Source organism: Larimichthys crocea, chromosome XIII (genome assembly GCF_000972845.2).
Source record: "Larimichthys crocea isolate SSNF chromosome XIII, L_crocea_2.0, whole genome shotgun sequence".
Lineage (NCBI taxonomy): Eukaryota > Metazoa > Chordata > Actinopteri > Sciaenidae > Larimichthys > Larimichthys crocea.
Window position 1 is genome coordinate 8,289,747 of NC_040023.1, and position 22,966 is coordinate 8,312,712.

The 22,966-nt window shown below is 42.2% G+C and overlaps 1 protein-coding gene across 1 annotated transcript in view; it reads left to right on the forward strand.

Annotated features, from left to right (window-relative positions):
* Positions 1-22,966, forward strand: part of myo1g (myosin IG) — a 48,059-nt gene that overhangs the window by 8,143 nt on the left and 16,950 nt on the right. Inside the window, exons 6-21 of the mRNA XM_010750794.3 lie at positions 1,004-1,057; positions 1,149-1,244; positions 1,374-1,490; positions 1,731-1,937; positions 2,045-2,190; positions 2,287-2,401; positions 2,699-2,869; positions 4,396-4,466; positions 10,019-10,093; positions 10,269-10,401; positions 12,732-12,898; positions 14,267-14,474; positions 14,980-15,203; positions 15,321-15,465; positions 18,048-18,152; positions 18,782-18,895. Coding sequence (XP_010749096.2) covers positions 1,004-1,057; positions 1,149-1,244; positions 1,374-1,490; positions 1,731-1,937; positions 2,045-2,190; positions 2,287-2,401; positions 2,699-2,869; positions 4,396-4,466; positions 10,019-10,093; positions 10,269-10,401; positions 12,732-12,898; positions 14,267-14,474; positions 14,980-15,203; positions 15,321-15,465; positions 18,048-18,152; positions 18,782-18,895 — 2,148 coding nt within the window. The remainder of the gene's footprint in view (positions 1-1,003; positions 1,058-1,148; positions 1,245-1,373; positions 1,491-1,730; positions 1,938-2,044; positions 2,191-2,286; positions 2,402-2,698; positions 2,870-4,395; positions 4,467-10,018; positions 10,094-10,268; positions 10,402-12,731; positions 12,899-14,266; positions 14,475-14,979; positions 15,204-15,320; positions 15,466-18,047; positions 18,153-18,781; positions 18,896-22,966) is intronic.

Here is a 22,966-nt window from a genome sequence, read left to right on the forward strand (position 1 = left end):
GTGTTGCCCACCTCTTTAGTTTTCACCTGTGTCTCGTCATTACGCCTTACTTTGTGTGTTTCTTGGCTTCCCTTGTCTGTTCGCCTGCTCTGTATTCTGCCTTGCTCTGTTTGTATGGACTTATTGGACTCATTAGCTGCCTTTTGATATTGTTTTTGTGCTTGCCGTCGTACCTCAGTAGTAGCTGTTGAGCCAAACTGTTACAATGTAAGGTTTCGGTGTTAGTCCATTGAGATGCAACAGTAAAAAGAACATCTACTTTTGCAACACGAAAGTGTCAGTTGACAACCACATGACGTGTTGCACCTCAGTGCTATTTTCACTTTTTCTTTTGGACTAGAAAACCTGTGTTGACCTCATTGGAGCTCTGTTTGTTACCTCACTAATGATTATTTAGTTTAATATAAATTCACTTAGTTTCAGTGAATAAGGTTCATTCTTGTGGGGTTAGTGGAAAGCAACGTTGCAAGAACAGACAATGCAGGTTGGTCAACAGGAAACATCACAGACACCAATATGGATTTAGATTCAGACAGGTTTATTGCATATTATGGATGAAGATGAACCAAGATGATGTACTGTAGGATGGATGAGGGATGAAGGGATGAGGGTCGAGGGGTGCAGGGATGAGAAATCAGGATTGTAGATGGATGGAGTAATTCAGAGATGGACTGGTATTGGGTGGTGGTGGAAAAAACGGAAGGGTTGAGACTAAGGGATTAGAAGTTAGGTTCCTGTATTCGATCGAAAGAGAGAGACAGAAGAAAGAAAAATCTGTTTTGGGGAAGAGGGATGTGAAAACGAGTCAAAGAGGAAGTGAACCGATAAGGTGTGCTTCAGGACTTGAAGTGCGGAAATGAGATGAGTTCAAGACGTGGTCTTTGTTCCTGAACCTACTTAATTTAACACCTGTAACACATTTAATCATCACATAATAAAACAGTGAAAGAGTCTCTGATGATGGATGTTTGTCTCACTATCATAATCTGTTCTCCCGTTCAAGTCCAGGGTGATCCACCAGCAGGACGGGGAGAGGAACTTCCACTCATTTTACCAGGTAGACTCCACTCCTGTGCTTCCTACACACCATGGGATCACACTGGATCCGAACTTTTGCATTGATTGATTGTTTGATGTGTGTTTAACAGTTACTGCGCGGAGGCTCAAACGAGATGCTGGAGTCGCTTCATCTCCAGAACGATCCCACCGTTTATGTGTACACCAGAGAGGGAGCTGCGACGACCGTGAGTTTGTCGCCTTTTTCTAGACGCGTTGAGATAACACGAGCTACTTTAATTGCTACTTTATTTCTCTGTGCTTGAATAACAGAATGATCAGCTCATGTTTTCTTCTTTTTGTTTTGTTCCCACAAGACCTCCAACAATGATCGCACGAGCCACAAAGCGGTGATGAATGCCCTGGAGGTGATTGGCTTCTCAAAAGAGGAGATTGACTCAGTTTTTCAGATTCTGGCCTCCATTCTTCTGTTGGTAAGTTAGAAGTTAACTCAACTTCATGTATAAAGCATATTTCATAGAAGCATGCAGCTTCACAACAACCAGTGCACGAAAACCAACGACCAGTTTAGCAAGACCTAAAGTCCAAAAATGTATTAATGCATGTATTCCAGGATTAAAATGACGTGTGTATAGAAATCTGTGATTCTTGAAGCAATCAACATTAAGAGCATCAACCGAGATGTGATCCTGGCTCATGGTCTTATTTTTCAGGGTAATCTGCAGTTTGAGAGTGACGGTGAGAGCGTTCAGATCGTGGGTCTCGACGCCGTCAACCACGTCTCTGAGCTGACGGACACAGATCCAGAGAGCGTCAGTAAGACCCTGCTGCACCGCACTGTGGCCACCGGGGGAGGCGAGGTCATCGACAAGGGGCACACGGCGGAAGAGGCCTGCTGTGGACGGGACGCCTTCGCCAAGGTGCTCTTTACATGCTTCATGCTTGTTCACAAATAATACACTTAAAATAGCCCATTCATCGTTTTACAGTTTCCCTAGGATAATAAAATGTTATTTCCTCACTGTAGGCTCTGTATGAGAGACTTTTCGGCTGGATCGTAAGCCGTATCAACAGTGTCATTGAGGTCAAAGACTACAACCCAGTGCTTCATGGGAAAAACACAGTCATTGGTGTGCTGGACATCTACGGCTTTGAGATCTTTGACAACAACAGGTTGGTGTCATTGAACTTCTTCTACTCGAATGGAAAGAAATGAGTCATTGTTGAAGACGTTGCTCAAGCGCTTGTTCCTCTTTTGTTGCCCCCAAGTTTTGAACAGTTCTGCATCAACTACTGCAACGAGAAGCTGCAGCAGCTCTTCATCGAGATCATCCTCAGACAGGAGCAGGGCGAATACCAGAGAGAGGGCATCACCTGGCAACATGTGAGGAACACAGACAAAACACACACCTGCAGACGAGCTGTTTCTGCATTTGCAACTGACGTTGAGCGAGCATGCAGGAAATAATCTGACGTTCATACAGTGTAGTGAGAAGTAAGCGTGTGGAGCTTAGAGTAATGGATGATCATGATTACATCTCACTTCCCTAACACTGTTTGTTTGTGCATCTATTGTTTTTCGTTGCCTCGGCCACTTACAGATACGGATAAACAGCAATTCACTCAGTAAATACAACATAAAGTTTCCCTTAAACTTAACAATCATACTCTTTATACACAGATCGATTACTTCAACAACCAGATCATTGTCGACCTTGTGGAGCAGCCACACAAAGGCATCATCTCCATCTTGGATGAAGCCTGCCTCACTGTCGGTAAAGTCACCGACACGGTCTGCCTGGACAGCATGGACACCAAGCTGGCCCAGCATCCTCACTACACCTCCCGCAAGGTGAGAATCTCATGTGTCCGACATCTGTTTTTTTGTCATAGATATTCAGAAGATTGTTTTTTAAAAATACTCACACACGACCACAGTATGAGGCTGCTCAACATGAAACTGGCGATGGTGTTAAAAATTAGGAATGGATCTGAAAATGTGGATGGAACTTCTCTTTATTGACAGGAAGTGGTTATTTGTTGTTGACATATCCTCCACAAACATAAATGAGGAAATACCAAAATGAATTATTCGAAGAAACTCAGTGGTTGCTTAAGATCCCGTTGTTTGTCTGGCCTCGAGTTGGTGAAGCACTTTTCTGAGAAATGGTTCATGCATAATGTTCAATGACTTAACTGGATGCGGAAAAGTCAACAGATGTCTCTGTTGTCACTTTTTTTTGGTTTAACATGTTATTTAGAGGGCGGCACGGCGATGCAGTAGTTAGCACCATCAGCGAGAAGGTTTCTTGGTTTAAAGCTCGGCTGAGGCCTGAGACATGCAGGTTATTTGGTGACCCTGATAGGAATAAGTGGTCATGGAAAAATGGCACATAGCAAAAAATATCAACATCTTCTAAACAACATGGCACGGCACCAATGATATGATTAATAATTAAGTTTAGTGTATATCCCTGAGACAGAAAGCCATGCTGCCTTGGATTTTTATAAACATTTTTAAATGCCCAAAAGTGAAATAATTTCAAATAATGTAAACAAATAAAGAGAGAGAGAGAGAGTAAAGAGGTGTGAAAGGAAGGGGCTTTGTCTCAATGCACGAAAAATGTCAAGAAAGATTGTCACTTATTGTAGAAATTAGTTGGACTAGTTCCTACTGAAAATCCAATTTTTATACCTTTAAGAAGGACGTGGCATCAGTGAGCCGCTGAGTACTGGAGGCAGCTTTAGTCTGACTTCCCAAAAAATGGCAAAAAATCTTGAGAGGTCGCAGGATGAAGCTTCTCGTCACTCTGACAAAGAGTAAATCTAGAAGAGTCTTTTACCGGTTGGCATTGAGCAATAACAGTACACTAAATAATGACATTATATGATCATGTGTGTAATATTTGGGCACTTATAATTAAAACTTGGGTGTTTTCATTTGATTTTGATGAGTCTATACTTCAGTATAACCTGTAACACGGGTGCAGTTTTGTGTTGCGGTCAGTAGAGGGCAGAGTTTCACCAATGTTTTGCCTTTAGACATCACAAGATGCTTCTCAAACAACAGAGGCTCCAAAAAAAATGCAGCCATCATTCCCTCCCTCCTGAAAAATTAAATGTGGGTGGTTCAATCCCAGCTGGATCTTTGTTACATGTCATACCCCCCTCTCTCTCTCCCCTCTCTCTTTCTCTCTTCATGTTTCCTGGCTGCCTCTGAGCTGTCAAACTGTCTAATAAAGGCAAAAATGCACCCAGGAAAAAAAAACACACAAAAACAAACAAATCCTGACTTCTGTACTCTGTAAATGTTGGTAATATATATTTAATAAGAGTTTACTGAATTTTGCACTCACAGTGTCTCCCCCTCATTTCCAGCTCAGCCCCACAGACAAATCCATGGACTTTCAGAAACATTTCCGTATTCGCCACTACGCTGGAGATGTCACGTGAGTTCTCCTCACATATTTATACACTACATGTCAGAGTCACCCGCTTTGGCCCGTGGGCAGACTGTGGCTGAAAAAGTGACAGGATGTTGTGCAGAGTTCATAAGTGTAAACCGTATAATCCTATTAAGACGGGTCAGTTTGTGACATTGACAACAGTTGGTGTTGTGATGTTGTGCTGACAATGACGGCTTTACTGATCAGATGTTATGAGTAGAGTTAATAAATCTGTGGCAACTGGACTTGGTTAGATGTCCTAGATTTATGAACCTTCACAGACTTAGTGCCAAATTACCAGAAAGATCTTGGTAGTTTATGAATCTGCCCTTAAATTTAAATTATATACAAGCAGAAGTTGTTGCTCCACAGACAGTATAAAGAATGGACGTTGCATCTGTGACATCACTCGTACGTTTGTGAAGAGCTGTGCGGTCTGTCGTGTCCTTTCGTCTGCTGCCTCTCGACTAATCTAAAAATCAGAGCGTGGGTGGAGCAGAAGATAACTGAATGACGCCTGGTTGCTCAAACAAGCCATCTGTAACAGCATCTACCTGTCAATCAAAGCGGCCACGCTCTTAATTATGCATGTTTTAAAGCCTTAATATAATGTGAACAGGTGAGTTGTATATAAATTCACCCTCAGCACAGTTGTCATGAACGGGGGAAATTAGCTACAGAGACCAAAACTGTTTTTTGTACCAGGCTGTAAACATGTTTATTTCTGCTGTGAAGTCATTTGAACATGGGGACTTATGGAGACTGACTCACTTCTGGAGCCAGCCTCAAGTGGACGTTTGAGGAACTGCTGCTTGGTTGCCACTTATTCTCACAACGCATGCATAGATGTGAAATATAAGATAAACATGTGCTGCATCCATAAAGCCAGATGTGCAGACACAGCCGTGTACTAAACACGTTTTTTTTTGTGGAGGCAGTGAGAGGAAATGCTTTCATCTGCGTCGACTTCAGAGTTGTTGCCAGTAAAAGACAAAATGTTTCACAGAATCAGCGGCCGCAGATGTTCCAAACGTGCCGCATTGCAGCTTTGGTTTGTCACAAATATCGCATCATCTGGATATTTTACGTGCACGTTTTGCAACAAATGGAATAAACTCATTTTAGAATACAAACAGATCTAATCAAAGATACGTTGTTGGTTTTTCCAGAAACAGCTGGAAAGGTTTGGTCCTCGGCCAAAACAACAAGATTTATGGGATTAATTTGATCATATATCACATGTAATGCTATAAAACAGATCGAGCTTTTCAGCTTTTATACCGTCCTGAAAGTTCAATAGATTTTGCTCATGTTAGGGTTCGTTTGATTTATGATTCACAAAAATTTGTTCGGTTTCCTTCTCCATCACTGCTCCACTTCCTTAATGCGTTCCCTGGATTTAAACGTCACCCTGGCCAGCAGTCACCCGTCGTGGCTTTGGTTTCAGAAGATCCCCCACCGCTCACGTGTACCGCCCTCTAATCTAGAGAGGGGAAGGGCATTAGTATGTCAAACAGGAGGAAGAAGGGGGCAAAGATGCAGCCAGCTGATGAGACAATTTTGGCTCTGGGAACCAGCAGCAGCAGTGATTAAGGAGACGTGGACGAGGGTTTATTGAGGTTCTTTGACTCGGGGAAATCCAGGCTAACATGATGTTGATACCTCACAGACAAATACTGCACTGTGTTTTTTTCTTGTTGACCACTGTCCTGTTTTTATATTTGGAAGTATTAATAACTTTAACTTAAAACATCAACACAACGGTAAACTACTAAGATAATTCTGGATAAATGTGTGTTTCTTTCAAAATACATGAAATATGTTGGAAAATAGTTGCTGAAAACACGTGAAAAGACTTTGAACGATATATTTCTGAAATGTGGAGTTAGAGCTTAAAACAGTTTTTCACCAGTTTTCAGTTTCAGGATTTTTGTGGGCGGTCCTTAAAGGGTGGCTCGATGACACGCTGAGGCCACCCTGAGCAGAGAGATAGAGATTAATTAATCTCAGCTCAGAGTGTTTCAAAGTTAGCTGAGAATTCATTTTTACCTGATTTTGACACCTAATTTCATAAACTCATTCATATTTAGATGGGTGATTAACAACACTTTCTTCTTTGGTCTGACAAACTCAAAACACATATTTATTCTGACTTTACACAGACTTTAAACCTGTGCTAACATCTTTAGTAAAAATAGGATTATTATGGAAATAAAACTACAAATAGATAAAAATCCATATACAGTTAAGTTAGGCTGTCAAACAATCAAGTCCTGCCTTGAAAACTGCGCTACAGTAGGTGTTATAACGACCCCTGCAAGGATTAAACTGTTATTATATTACATAATTAACATTATCACTGATGCATTAACGTGTGAGCAGCGTTTTATTCTTCTTCTCTCACTCGAACCATCTTACAATGACCTGAAACACCTTCAAACGTCTTGTTTGATTGATTGGTTTAGTCACAAATTATTTACCGTCATATATATTTGTATATAGTTTTATTTCGCCGCTGCCGGCGTTAACATGACAGGCTGGATAAGAGCATGTGTGACAGACCTGCAGTGGTTTTGACAGATGGCCGTTCCTGTCCCTGCATGTCCCCGTCACCCTCCCTCAGCTCATCTCAGGGCCACGTCGGGGTCGCTCCAGCTGAGCTGTCACCCCTCGTCTATTGCTTCCTGGTGGCGCTGCCGCGCCCCCATCATACCCTGTCACATCACAGTCTATCCTAACTCTGGCTAAATATACCCTCGTCCTCATCACCCGCTGGCTCTCCCTCCCCATCCACTCTCACCCAACCACCAATATCACAAGCTTTGACCTACTTCACTCCCCTCCTCCTCCTCCTCCTTTCTTCCTCTCTTTCCTCATCCTGTTTTCTCTTTTACTCCTCCTTCTCTTCTGTAACTCTCACCTGGCTCTCTCTTTGCCGTCCACATTTCAATTCCCTGTAGTCTTTCAGCCTGCACATGCAGCACTTTGAGCAGCCATAAGATATATCATAATCCCTTACTGCACAACTTTAGATTGCAAGAAATCTCACGTCTCTCTTTCGCCTGGCTCTCTCAGTGTGCGCTCCTTCTAACCTTGTACAACACACCCCCTCTCCTTGCACCATCCTTGACCTTCATACTTAAATATACTTTCCTCTAAATCATCCTCCTGTCTCCGGAGAGCCTTTATCTCTGCACGTCCTCTCCTGTCCGTCCTGTCCCAGTACTGTCCTCTCCTCTCCTTGTAAATGACTGTTGTGGCTTGTTATTGCATGCTCTCTCTTTCTCTCTCTCTCTCTTTTTTCCTTTCACACTCCGTCTCTCTCCGGCGAGCTTCCCGGGATATCTGGTCAGGTGGCTTTCGTCACCCACGGAGCCAAGGGGACGCATCTGTCACATCCAGTCTCTGCTTCTTTGCCTCCAGATGCGACAGCCGAGGATACAGTGACATACAGGGCCACGCAGGCGACATGTGACATGCTGTGTGTTTGTTTAGAGAGGGAGGGAAGCAGAGACTTGAGGTACTATGTTATTGTCCATAAAAGACAAAACAAATAGATGCGATAGATGGTGTTTTGCAGTACTTTAGTCTTGTGATCTCTCTAACAGATGCTTTCAGTTCCACCAAAGAGTTATTCCCCCTCTAAAAGTCTCACATGGTTTCATCTAAATAACAGTTTGTGCCCTAAAGAGGTGAAAATTTCCAGTATTTCACAATAAAATCTCAAAAAATGAGACGAATTTGTCTTGCAGAACTTTTGTTTTTTTCTTTTTTTAACTATCTGACATAAAGAACGGATGATGATGAGTCTCTGGCTGCAGCCATGTTGATAGTCCTGCCTCTTCCGCCTCTCAGCTAATCTAAAAATCGGCAAAGACGTGGATTATTGGTGGACCTGAGGCAGGCCGGATGACTCCTGGTTGCTCAAACAAGCCATCTGTAACAGCACCCACCTGTCAATCAAAGCATCCAAGCTCTTAATCCTGCATAACTTTAAGCCTTAATATAATGTGAACAGGTGAGTTGTATATAAATTCACCCTCAGTACAGAACGGCCATGGTGGTTGCAGCTTGGTCCTGACCCATAGTTTGGGAACCACTGGACTAAACTACCTAAAGTATTTTTACCAGCTACAGCAAGTGAAATGCTGCTTTATACATTTCTGCACCACTAACAGTTTAACAGTCTTTTACTTGACATTTTAATTACATTTAGCTGATAATACTTCAGCACAAAGTCGGATTTTTGAATGCACTTTTCTAGCTGAGATCAACACTGTGCAAGTTTTTGTCATGTTGTGAGTGAGAGAGAAGAGGCAGAGGTTTATCTAAGGCAACACCGGGTCTTACTCTGGGGATGGGCGGCTTATGTAACCGTGCCTTACAGTGCGCCTGCGACCTCCTACTGATGCCTCACTTAAACCGACTGAGCAGTTTGAAAAAGGCAGACAGATTAGTTTGTAGACAGTTCCCCCCCTTCAAAACGTGAGCCGTGAGGGGAATTTGACCATGTTCCTAATTTGTAAATCGTCTAAGCGGCGTGACAGTTGTTCTAATCCTCGAGCCGGAGGACTGGACCCCTTTAGTGACACAGTGTTTCAACAGTGTTACTTTCTGTCTGCCTTTCTCTTTATTTAACATGTTGACTCCAACTGTAATTGTTTTCAAGTGAATGAGAAAACCCGACGTCTCTCTTTAGCCTGCATTTCATCTAAGGTGCCTCATCATTTACTGCCAAGGTTTTAAGCCTCGTCTATTTTCCTTGATATTTCTCATCCTCTGTGCTTATTCACTTAAAGGACTTATATTTACATTTTATTGTTCTATTGTTGCAGTTTTTAGGTCTTAGAATTGGTCCTGTGAAATACCCCAGAAACATGTCTTACAAAATGTATCAAAGGTGACACCAGAACAAAAACTGCAGTTCCTCAAACGTCCACTTGAGGCTGGCTCCAGAAGTGAGTCAGTCTCCATAAGTCCCCATGTTCAAATGTCCAACTTCACAGCAGAAATAAACGTGTTTACAGCCTGGTACAAAAAACAGTTTTGGTCACTATAGCTGAAAATTCACCCTCAGTACAGTTGCCATGGTCAGGGAAATCCCCGACCAGGTGGCTTGTTTGAGCGATCAGGCGTCTTTCAGCGTGCTTCAGGTTCGCAGATGATCTTTGCCGATTTATAGATTTGCCAGGAGGCGCAACTACCAACATCTTTATTCTGTCAGTGGGTCGAGTGTGTGTAGCCAACTCAGGTTTATCTTTTGTATAAAAAAAAACTTAACTCTGTTCCTGCTTCTGGCCTTGACACGGACTTCCAATCTCCAACATTTGGTTCTTAAACTTTCTTTTATCCAATGTGTTTATCTGTTTTATCATTGTATGGCCAAATGTACATTACATTTTTTTATTTTTCAATATTCTAGTCAATGTTTTCTTTTTCTATTTTTGCATGAAAGGTGATAAATAAATGAATAAAGTTTGAGTTCCTTCTCTTGAACTACTTTTTGGCCAGTTACTCTTGATCTCTCTGACTTTCTCCTCCTTCATCCTTTGCAGATATTCCGTCGAGGGTTTCTTGGACAAAAACAAGGACATGCTCTTCCAGGATTTCAAGCGCCTCATGTACAACAGGTGCCAAACACAGTCCTACACCGCCAGTCTTTTCCAACATCATTATGCTCTTGATAGTTCGGTAACTGGGTTAAGTGTATAAATGAGTTTCCTCTTCACCCTGTTTGCTCATCACATCCTCCGCTAGCCTAGTTAATGACGCCCCTTCCTCTGCTCCCTTTTCTCTCTCGTGTAGTGCCAACCCAGTCCTGAAGGAGATGTGGCCAGATGGCCATCTGAGCATCACAGAGGTCACCAAGCGACCTCTGACCGCGGCCACCCTCTTCAAGAACTCCATTGTGGCCTTGGTGGATAAACTGGCCTGCAAGGTCAGTAGTTTCAGCTTAGGATTGACTTCCTGTTCCCTTCCCTTTAACCTCTGGATCATACAAAGATAGATAATTCTTGCAAGTATAAAGAGAAGCCAAGCAACTTTAATTTTTGATTATTTACAGGCCTGGTTTAAGGTGTGTTTCGTATACAGAACTTTATAGGGCAGAACTGGTGTCAAATCAGAATCATTGGAGGCTTGATTATGTGATCATATATTCATGCTGGAGTTAGTATTTAGGACCAACGCAGATTTACCCCCCTCCCCAGTTTACGCTGCTGTCACCATCAGGAGGATGCAGCTCATCAGTTTGGCTTATCCCAAAGCCTGTATGAGTCACGCGCTATTCCGAGGCTGCCAATGTGTCGGTGCGGCGTCTTTTTCAGGAGGAACTGTTCGACACCACGCATGACAAAATATGCAGCGAGAAAGCAGTATGCACATCCGTCCAGCAGGAACATGTATACATAGAAATGTGCTCTTTTTTCGGTGTCAGAGAGTAGCGTTTTTTTTGTAGGTCGCTTGTCTTCATCCTGTCTGACTGAGTGTGCGAGCTGGGAGGGTGGCGAGGGAGAGGTTGTGGTTGGACCACAAAATGTGATGCTCACCTCTCCTGGCCTCATCTCACTGACTGAAGTCTGACATTTCCTGCTGTTATTTTAGGATGGCCTGCTGTCTGGCCTGTTGTAACATTTCGTCTCGGTGTGGCTGAGGTAAAACGAAAAGGAAACTCCCCAGGCAGCTGTTTTCTCTTCCCTTCAGGTCACGTTTAAAAGAGCGGATATTTTTCTTCAACCGCCGCACAGAAACACCTATGCCCAGTCTGCGCCCTCCTCATTTGGTCCCATCTCCTGTTATTTTTTTGAATCTCTGCTGTTGTCGAAGTTGAAATTGGGGACACGCACACGTGTCCATGCATCATTGATATGATGGACGACGAGTGTCGCGGAGCGTTCAGGATGTGCTCGTTTTGTTCCGCCTTGTTCATCTTTCATGGACAGAGAGTGAGAGGCAGTTTGAAAAAACACAGCAGCCTTTGTTTCATGACAGGATATTGTATCTCCCTCAAAGATCCCTGTCAAGGTGCACTCAAAAGAAATGAAGCGCTGACTTTAATTAAATTTATTTTATCAACAAGTTCCACATAATTGTATTAAGTTATTTAGAGTAACCCAATTATTATGAATTGAACTAATAAAAAATACTTCTAATCAGCGAGTGATATTTAAACCGACTTAAATTAAGTGTGTGAACTTATGTGGAAGAATATATTTACATGCTACATGTTTTTTATTTGTCCTTTTAACACAACATTTATTTGTAGAATAGAAAAATTATAAATTTAAGTTCAAATAACAATAACATCAAATTTTCACCCAACATATTTTTTACTCGTTAGTTCAACAAAATTCAGATTTTTCGACAGGTTCCACACAAAATACCAAAATACCTTTGTTTTGTTTTATTTATTCACCAGTTATTTTTTAACATTTTGGAGCATTTTGTCCAAAAGAACAATTTAAAACATACGTCTGACAGGCTTGAAGTTTTTTGTAACGGATAATACTCCTACCTCCTACCTATCTAACAACGCACTTGTCACAGTCAACACATGTTTTGTCATGAACGGGGAAATTAGCTACAGAGACCAAAACTGTTTTTTGTACCAGGCTGTAAACATGTTTATTTCTACTGTGAAGTCATTTGAACATGGGGACTTATGGAGACTGACTCACTTCTGGAGCCAGCCTCAAGTGGACGTTTGAGGAACTGCAGTTTTTTTGTGCACTGGCTTCATTTCACACACTGCCGCTTTGGTTGTAACGTGCAGTTTAATAAGTAGATGTGCCGGATGCGTTATGAGGCTCAGCTGCTCACTGCAGTGTCTGATTAAGGTCAGTGAACTCGGTCTTGCCAGTTTTGCAGCTTGGCTGTAGCTCCGTCATAGTTCAGTTTATTTACTTACACAGTGATAAACGCAGCAGTGACGAAAAACATGTGAAAAATACAAGTTTGCACAGGTGATAAAACAAGAATGTTATGAACGAATATTACCCCGATCATAAAAACACTGACGTGTTTCATGGCGTCCTTACTTGCAGTATTACTGTATATATCTCTGTAAACTGATGCAACGGCCAGTTACAGTAAAGTGATGATGTGATACTGCATCGATCCCTGCTGGGAAGTGCAGTAAAACATTTCCCAGTAAATAAAAAATCAGCATTTCAGTGTTCTCTGTTTGAAAGCTGATCTCTGTGATCTCTCTCAGTCCTGCAGCTGAGGAGTTACCTGCATCTCTTTTGTCTTGTTTTTTTTTTCCCCCAGGAGCCTTACTACGTGCGGTGCATAAAGCCCAATGAGATGAAGTCTCCGGTGCTGTTTGATGACGCTCGCTGCCAGCACCAGGTGGCCTACCTCGGCCTCATAGAGAATGTGATGGTGCGCAGGGCGGGCTTTGCCTACAGGCAGCCCTACGCTCGCTTCCTGCAGCGGTAAGAGAACAAGATACTATGAAGCAAGACTTGTGCAGTGTTTCAACTCTTCTTTTGGTAAAGTTCTCTGTGAGGAAGTTGAGAAAAGGTCTTTTTGGATTACTTCAGCAGCTCAGTGTAACTAAAAGTATCTCAAACAGTTGCTACCATGATGAGATTTTACTTAAACTCAAACTAGATAATTTTCTTTGAGAGTTAAAGTCAAGAAAGGCCAGACTACTACCATGTTGGTAGTCCTTCCTCAGAAAAACTGTTTTTTGTACCAAGCTGTAAACATGTTTATTTCAGCTGTGAAGTTGGACATTTGAACATGGGGACTTATGGAGACTGACTCAAGTGGACGTTCAATGTTTTACAGCCACATAAGCTGCTCTACAAGATCCTACAATGCAACTTGATAGATCCTTTTGTTAAACCCTTAAATACCCACATCTTTAACAATCACAAGGGGCTCAACAGTGACTTTTAAAAGTGGTTGCCAGGCTGCAAACTCAGCTTTTGGTTGCCAGAACTGAAAATATGGTTGCTATGTGTAACAATGTCATGTTTTTAGGGTCTTCTGGTGTAGATATGTGGGAAACAAAGCCAAGACCTGAATCAAATTGAATCGAATTAGCAACTTGATACAGAAGAATGGCGAGAAAGTCTCTCTAGAAACTAATTTCTGTATATGAATGCAAATAACTTTAAAACAATGGCCAATGTCTTTCACCACTTTTGCCGTCCACATGGACTGTTTGTGATCAAATCCCACTCACACATGATTGGTCAACACTACTCAGGGCGGCTGTGGCTCGGAGGTACAGTGGGTCGTCCACTAATCAGAAGATTGGCGGTTCGATCCCCTCCAGTCTGCATGTTGAAGTGTCCTTGGGCAAGATACTGAACCCCAAGTTGCTCCTGAACGCTGTGCATGTGTGAATGTGTATGAATGGTTAGCTCCTCAAACTGATGATTGGCACCTTGCATGGCAGCCAATGCCATCAGTGTATGAATGGGTGAATGAGATACATACTGTAAAGTGCTTTGAGTGGTCGGAAGACTAGATGAGATACATACTGTAAAGTGCTTTGAGTGGTCGGAAGACTAGAAATGCCCTATATAAGGACAGTCCATTTACCATTTTTCTCAGACTATAAACTGAAACCAGAACACTTTGGACTTACATCCTACAGATTTTGTATTCATATACAGATATCTGTTTACAGAGATGTCAGAGTGTCTAATAGGTAACAGGTATACATAAAAGCAACTCAGTCACAGTAATTTAGAGCAACTGTTGCACTTTTGTATTCACAACCAGAGACACTGAACAGCACCCATACTATAAGTCCTAACTTCCTCTTTCTCCTCCTGGACGTTGCGCAGGTATAAAATGACGTGTGAGTACACCTGGCCTCACCACCTGATGGCCTCGGACCGAGAGGCCGTGGAGACCATCGTCACCCAGCACGGTTTCCAGGACGACGTGGCGTACGGACACACAAAGCTGTTTGTCCGAACGCCGCGATCTCTCTACACTCTGGAACAGGAGAGAGCCGCCCTCATCCCCATCCTGGTGCTCTTCCTGCAGAAGGTCAGCCGCCTTTATTTCAACACAGTATTTGCTCTGCTGTCATCAACATGATCTGCTTGTATTTCGATGAGGATGTATCGATCTGAACGGTCCAGTTAATCAACACAGAGGCTTGATTTAACGTCACAGGCAGCTCGGATCACGCGATCACCGTTAATCACCCATAACGTTATCTTCTGTTTTTAAATGCAGGCCTCTGGGGTTTCGAAGAGGAGATTGTGCTTCAGACTCATGAATATGTGGCTCCTGGTTATGTTTGAATGAAATTCATCTGTCAACTTGAATCCTAATTTCCTGTAACAATAATTGGGATAATTAATGAGGTCCAGAGCACAGTCACATTAAAGTCAATTACCTCACTTGCTCAGCTTCTTCCTCTCTTTCTCCTGACCTACTTTGATGACTCTGCAGAGAAGCCTGGTTCTTTAACTGGAGCACAAGTCTCTCTCTCTCTCTCTCGTGCTTTCCGTCTTTAACGCGTCCCTCTTTTTCCAAACACTCACAGGTGTGGCGTGGAGCTCTCGCTCGTATGAGGTGCCGGCGTATGAGGGCCATCTACGCCATCATGGGCTGCTATAAGCGCTACAAGGTGAAGGCCCACTTCTGGGAGGTGGAGAGCAGGTTCGCTAATGTGCGAACCATGGCCGACTATGGAAAGAGTGTGGAGTGGCCGACCCCGCCTGCAGCTCTGTCCCAGTTTCACAACATCACAGTCATGCTGCATCGCAGGTCAGAGCCCGGAAAATGAAACGCACACATCATGAAAAACAACAATCTGAAATATGTAGCTGTTATTTTACTTGTGAAGAATACATCTGTTGTCTCATTCTCATCCCTTGTTGTCAGGTGGTGGGCGAGGCAGATCGTGAAGAACATCCCCCCGTCTGACATGCTCGAGGTTCGGGCCAAAGTGGCGGCTCTGACTGCTCTGAGCGGAGAGAGGAAAGACTGGGGGGTCAGCAGAGCCTGGGAGAGGGACTACCTGTCCAACGTAAGAACAACACCTTGAACAAAAACATTCATGTATTCATTCATGACACCTGTGTCCAAGCAACAAAATATTTTACCAGAAATTCCAGAAAAGCTCCTATTGTGACATTCATGGCCACCGTAGGTTCTCCTACACGGGTTATTCATTTGGTTGCAATGCTCAACCTCACCCCTAGATGTCATTAAACACTACACACTGGACCTTTAAAGAAATGAATTTACTATTTCTGAATTGGACTCTGGTGAAAATCTGATGAAAAATACACAAGGACATCCACCGTGCAGTGCAAACACCTTCTATTTTTAATAGTTTTTACTCAAACGGTGCAAAACAAACAGAAGTTTTCTGTTTGTCTCGTCACTTTCTATTACTGGGAGCATTTTCCAACAGCCACAATAGGATCTCATTACATTAACAGCTCAGCGTGACTCTTGGGAAAATCCATCGGCTTGCAGAATTCTTCACCTAAATGTATTACAGTAAACAAGACTTGAATGACCGGCTGTGTGTAGGATCACAGAAAATCATCTGTTGTTGTGAATGTATGTGGAGCATGTGACAACCTCACAGTAAACAGCATGACTCAAGGAGGACGGTGCTCGTGAACACAGCCATTCCTTAATGAATCCCACAGTTGGCTCATTTACAAGCTAATCTGAGGGTGTTTGGTGGCCTGAGGCTTGAAAGACGCCTTCAGGGAGCGTGAGCATGACTACCACAGAGTCCTGAATCAGCCCGCTCGTTAGTTTGTCAGGCGGCCCGTGACACGCTGGCCTCCTTCAGGGCTCCAGCTTCACGTGATTGTTGTTAATTCCACAAAGACCTATAGATACGTGCATGTTATGCGGCGTGCAGTCAGCCCGGATCGTGACTGACGTTGCTCTAGATCAAGGAAAAGTGGACTTTTAGGCCAATTAGTGGGAGTCACGTATTCTCAGAAAGCGTGACATCAGATTCGAGATTCAAGTTGATTAAGAATTCAGGCTAATCTTAGAAATTAAAGCAGGAATGTTGCTGGTGTGTTAGCTCATCTGGACATGAGGCTGGAGGCGCCGGCCAGAGAGCTCGCTGAGAACTCTTGTGAGCACTCTTTAGTTTAGTCTTCATACGCCTAGTTCATAAAAACCTTTTCTGCTATGGCCTCCTTTGACTCTGGTACCGCAAGATTTTAGATGCAGGGATTTGATCCCGTTCAACCCCAACTAGATCTGGTTCCAGTCAATGACAGTCTAAAGAAAGGACAGCGTACGTTCTGAAGCTCAGAATATGCTCAAAACAGCATAGACTGTATAAAACATGGACATCGTATCCGTGGCACCCATACACTTTTGAAGAGCCATTGTGGCCACTGCCATGTTTGCTGTCCTGACTCTTGTGCCTCCCAGCTAATCTAAATATCCAACTGGTTGCCATCTGTAATGGCACCTACCTGCAACCACGCTCTTAATCCTATAACTTTAAGCCTTAATATAATGTGAACAGGTGAGTTGTATATAAATTCACCCTCAGTACAGTTGTCATGAACGGGGAAATTAGCTACAGAGACCAAAACTGTTTTTTGTACCAGGCTGTAAACATGTTTATTTCTGCTGTGAAGTTGTGACATTTGGACATGGGGACTTATGGAGACTGACTCACTTCTGGAGCCAGCCTCAAGTGGACGTTTGAGGAACTGCAGCTTTTAGATAGATAGATAGATAGATAGATAGATAGATAGATAGATAGATAGATAGATAGATAGATAGATAGATATACTTTATTTATCCCAAGCTGGGAAATTATAGTGCAGCAGCAGCATTACACAAAGTGACAAGTGACAACATAAGAATAAAAATATACTATAAAGCAAACTATACATAATAAAATATCAAAAAAGCAATAGTAAGTACGATAAAATAAAATATATTGTACAGAATACGATAAAATATAAATATAAATAAAATATAAATAAAATATAAATATAAATAAAATAAAATATATATTTTAGCTTGGTTCCTGTCAAGTTCTTCCACATCAAACTCCTAAAAACATTTCTTTATGGAGCTAGCTTTGTGTTTCATGTCGAGGAAATGACCTTCCGTAAATATGTAATCACATTAAAACATCATCATACGCTGCAGCATTTAGAGTTTTCCTCAAACCATGAAGAACTAGACCAAAATGTGGACCAGGGTGTCCTCATACTTTTGGCCACAGGCTTTGGTTGAAACACATTTTTTAAAAACCCGTCCGCATTTTCCCCGGTACACACAGTTCTTAGCAGAAAATGGTGACATAAAAGTGGAGACATGATTATGATGGCTCCTCTCTAAAGGAGGGACGCAGTCTTAGATTTCCCTCTCAGCTCCCCCGACTGTGTTTCTCATCAGGCAGTTTAGCTCCAGTATCAGCCTCCCCGCTCCGTCAAACACTGTCTCTGGTAGCAGCAGCCCGAGGCCCTGAGCTTTGATCTGCTGCTTATGGAATTAAAGCGATAAAAAGGCTTGAAAGAGGCTGAGCGAGGTCGTCCAGAGTTTTACGACTAACGACCAGATACATTCCTGTACGGCCTCTTGTAATAATACTTTTTTTTATTTCTCCAGGTGCGAGACTGCCCTCAGACCAGCTCCGGCTTCATCCGAGTTTCCAAGGAGCTGAGGAACAAAGACGAGTACAGTCAGGTCCTCTTCTCTGGCTTCTGTAGGAAGGTACAGTACATGTGGGAAGTACACGGTGAAACGAAAATGTCTCTTTTGTACGAGAAGTTTCGTTCTTTTGTTGTTTCTTTTTTAGCTCTGGGATGTTTTTCCCGCTCGCTGTGATCCCCGTTCCACCCCTCCTCGCACTTTTTTTTTTTTTCCTCTTTTGTGTCATCTCGCCTTTCAGGATTTAATGTTCTGACAAGGAACACAACCCTTCCAGACAGGGATATAAAGACATGAGATAAAACAGAATCAGAGGATTATTCATGAAAGGAATTGAACTATGAATTCGCTCTTATAATTTTCTCAACCTTTAAGAAGATTATCATTTAACCTCACGCTGAACTCGCTCTTATCATCTCCCTCTGGATAATGGTGGCCATATTTTCGTTATCAGGGATTGTAGAGAGAAGACTTCCACTAAATTCTGCGTGCAGCTTAACTTCGAAGATATGTGGGCTTCGATAAAGTGAAATAAAACGTCAGATCCTTTTTGGATTTCGTTTCATGTGTCGCAGCTCCTCGAGAAAAACCTGTTTTGAATTGGGAGTAGTAATAATTTACAAAAAAGAGGCCAAAAAAGTCCAAATATGAAGCTTTATCCTTTTCTTCCTTTCTTCCTTTCTTTCTCTCAGGTGAATAGATTCAACAAAAGCACAGACCGAGGCCTGCTCGTCACAGACAAGTACATCTACAAATTAGAGCCAAAGAAACAGAACAAGGTTTTGAAGAGGCTTCCTTTAGATGCTGTAAGTACTCACATGGGAGAGCACACACTCCTGCACAGTCAAACAACCACACGACAGTGCATGCAAAGCTAAAGAGCTCCACACACACACACACCAGCAGTATGTGGACAAAAACAAGAAAAGGTTCTTGCATGTATGGTTTCTTCTTGATAACAGTAAAACTAAATAATGCCAGTGTTATCCGCACTCATCACACCGGAGGCCGAGGTATCCTTGCTCTCGTTCCCTTAATATAGGTCAGCCCCGGAAATCACTGGATCTTTTCATTTCCCTCACGGCGTCTTCTTGTGGTTGTTTCCGTTTCTTTCTATTAGCGTGTTTCTACTGCATGAACTTTCCCAGGGGGGCGGAAAACATTTTTTAAGGAACTCAGGAAGGATCTAAACCAAAAGTCTTTTGACTGGAGGAACCGGGAGGCAAATTTAGTTCCTGTGAGATAATTCCAGGTGTCAAAAGTGTAATTTCCAAAAGTTCTGGGAGTTTTCTGGGCTGAAAATTGGACCTGTGGCGACTACAGTTTGTGTTCGACTTCATTCATAAAACAAAAACGTACTCTTGTACTGATATGAGGACATTTCTTGTTGTTTATTAATGATAAAAAACAAAGTTAGACTTTGTCGTCGGTTTCCTGACAGTCGACACGAGAGAGCTAGAGACTGAATGAAAGAAATAAAACGTTATTTGCTAATCGTTTATTTACTTTTTATTAATAGCTCCATGGTTAAATATAACTCAAACATATCAGAGTAAATGCAGCAAAGAACACGATTCACAAGCAGTTTGTGATCTAGTAGAAACATACGGGAACAAAAGAAAATATTATTGTCTGGTTTAGTTCCTCTGGTTGCAAAGATGCTGCAAGCTGGTGGTTGAGTAGTATCCTCCACACGACGTGTATTCGGTAACCTTAACCCTGAAACCTTAAAGTCTTAACCCAAAAGTAAACTGTTAAATAATGAAACTTAAAGGCACTGACCCACACTGTGCAGCACCAAGTAGCAGCTCCAATATCTACCAGCAATGTGGGTCAGACCCCTTGTACTTTATCCCAGCACACACAGACATCTTCCATCATGCCTGACCTTTGAAAGTACATGAGCAATAAGAGGACTCACAGTGAGAGGACGCCGTCTCCTTTATGACTCGAAGGGCTTATGACCTGTTTTTGAGAGCAAAGATTGAAGAGCGGACTGTCACTGTGTGTTCGTTTATGTGGAGACAGCAGATGACAGCTTTATTTGATCTGATGCCTCGATGTCCTTCACCTGTGGTTTGATGTGTTTGAAGAGATGTCAGCATTGTCTGACAGTAACCCTGTGAGATGGCTGAAAACTCATAAACAAACAAAAACAGTTTCGCTCTCTATAGCTAATTTTATTGTTCATGCCAACTGTACTCACCTGTTCAAATTATATTAAAGTTATGAAGAATTACGAACATGGACACTTTGATTGCTCGGCTCCACTGACGATCCAGATCTTAGATGAGCCGGGAAGCGGCTCTTCGGGAACCTGAGGGTGGCATCACGGATACGATGTCCATGTTTTATAACAGTCTACATGTCGACATGTCGACTTGCGCCTTGTTACAGTTGTTTTGCTCTGATAGGACGATCGCTGTACAAGGAAAGGGTTCAATAGTCCTTTGACATATTTCTCTCAGAAGCCTGATTTAATCTGTTTATTGATCTGTTACATGTAATTTATTTGACAAATATAAGATTAAAAAAAAGAGACATAATTTAGTTTATAGGATGAGAGTTTGTCTGTCTTTTTGGGTGCTTCTTTGGGTAGTTTTAATCATTTTATTGCACCATGAAGTATACATATGTAAATGTCGACATTTTTAATTACTTTTGTCATATTCATGCATCTATTTTTTAACATTTCGGTGCCAGAAAAGCAGACTAGCAGATGTTGCACTGGATACAGATCCGCTCTGTTCTTCGAGGTAATTTCTCGGGAAGGTTTGTGTAAAGACCACCAACACCTACATATCACACAATGAGTCAGCACAGCTGGACGTCCAGCAGTGGTTTTAGAAACAGAGAGAGAGAGAGAGCTCAAAACATGCCAGAGGGTTAAAAACCATCATTATGCAGCCGTGGAGCAGCTAAAGATAGCTGATGCCATTAAGCTCTGCTGCTCAGACTGAGGGGAATGAGTCTTATCCAGGTCAGATACAGAATAGAGCACGGAAAGAAGCAGCTCGTGTCAAGAGTCTCTTTGGTTCAGAGGCGTCTGCAACAAGGTCACAGAGCGAGCATGACAACAGTCTGATGGAGAAATGTGACAAAACAACAGCATCGTGTCCAAATGTGACTGTTTTTCTTGACTCGGTTGGACTCGGTGAGTCAAGTGAGACTCATGTTTAACACATGTTCATGACAACATAATCGAGTCACACAAAAAACAACTGAACTCAATGACTCGACGACTGATATAACAACTGCTGTCGCTGAAATATTCAGTTGATTGATGGACAATTTAATTATTTAACTGCATCAGAAAATGTTTTTTTTGCCCGTGTATGTAAAAACATGAGAGAGAAGCTGCAGTAGCTCAGTCCATATGAACTATGGATGGGAACCGGAGGGTGACTGGTTCAACTCCAGCGCTGACCACAGTATGAGGAGTCTCACTTCACGGCCTGGAGCAAGGCTCATCTCTCCACATTTGCATGTCTTAATCTTTTCAAAAGAAACGTCCAATCAGAGAGCTTCAAACTCTCTACTCTCTTCAGACAAGACATGTTTTTTTTTTTTTTAGAAATAAAGTTGGAAACCATAAGATAAATCTACAGGGTCATAACATTACCCAGTATTGAAACATTTAAACGGCATCACATAAAGGGGAAAAAACACGCCTGGATCCAGCTCCTCCTCCTTGAAGACGTACAGCCTTAATTAAACAATTAACTGAAAAAAAAAGATGAATTGATAATGCGAATTATCATTAACTGCAGCTGTAAAACATGTTTTGTATTGATTGGATCACATACAGCCTTGCTATAAAGTTCTTCTCAGTCGTTTGACTTTAAATCAAGATGTTGTTCCTCACATTTCCTTTGGATATATAAATGATTGAACGCAGCTGAATAACCTCTGCAGTGTTCCCGTCACTGGAGGGACAGGTTGTACTGAGTCTGGCCTTGACGGTGTTGCACATTGTTGTCTCTGCTGGATTAACCTGTATGTGCTCGGGGGGGCCGTAAGAGGCTTAGTCCACTCTGTCTCCCATTGCCTCTCGAAAATCTGTGACACACCTCACTTTCTCTGTTAGTCTGCATCACTGTCTCTCATATCTACTGTTCTGCTTTTACTCAGGTGTGTAGCACACACAAAATACACATAAAAAACAGTAAATATACAGCAGTATATAAATAAAAAACTGACAAGCTCAGCTCAGGATTGATCAGACAGCCTGCACATATATCTGTACATAAGGTTTTGTATTATGCCAGAGCACGTCGGCACACTGACATTTACAAACATTTGTCTGGCACTAACTTTAAGAAGCAGTCTCATGCCATCTTCGAGCATCTGCATGTTCTTTTCTCTGCAGGAGCTCCACAGGTGGGCTGTTCTAGACAAAGCGCCTTCACAGTTTCTGACTTTACGGGCGAGCATATTACCCTGTGAACATCTTTATCATCTGATAAATGATTGACAACACGATGGACAGGATATTTAATCTCATTAAGAGTTTAGGAAATACTGATTTTCTGTCTTCCTCACTCCTAATAATCTTAATATTTCTCATATTTGATGTCAAAATCAAACGCCACACTGTGAGAAAAGCTTCAAAAACTGCAGCAGTCATAGAGACTATACTTCTATTTTTGTTACTAGTGCAGACTTGGATTATATTAATACAAGATAAATCAACTTAATGAACATACTATTATAGGTTAAGACACCCAGCAGTATATAAAGTTATTAAAATTAGCCCCACGTTTACTGGCTGCACTATTAGAGTGATTTGGACTTGAATGCATCAGTAATATAAATCTGCATAATGAGTACTACTTAATTCAGGACTATTACTTGTACCAGAGTATTTTTACACTGTA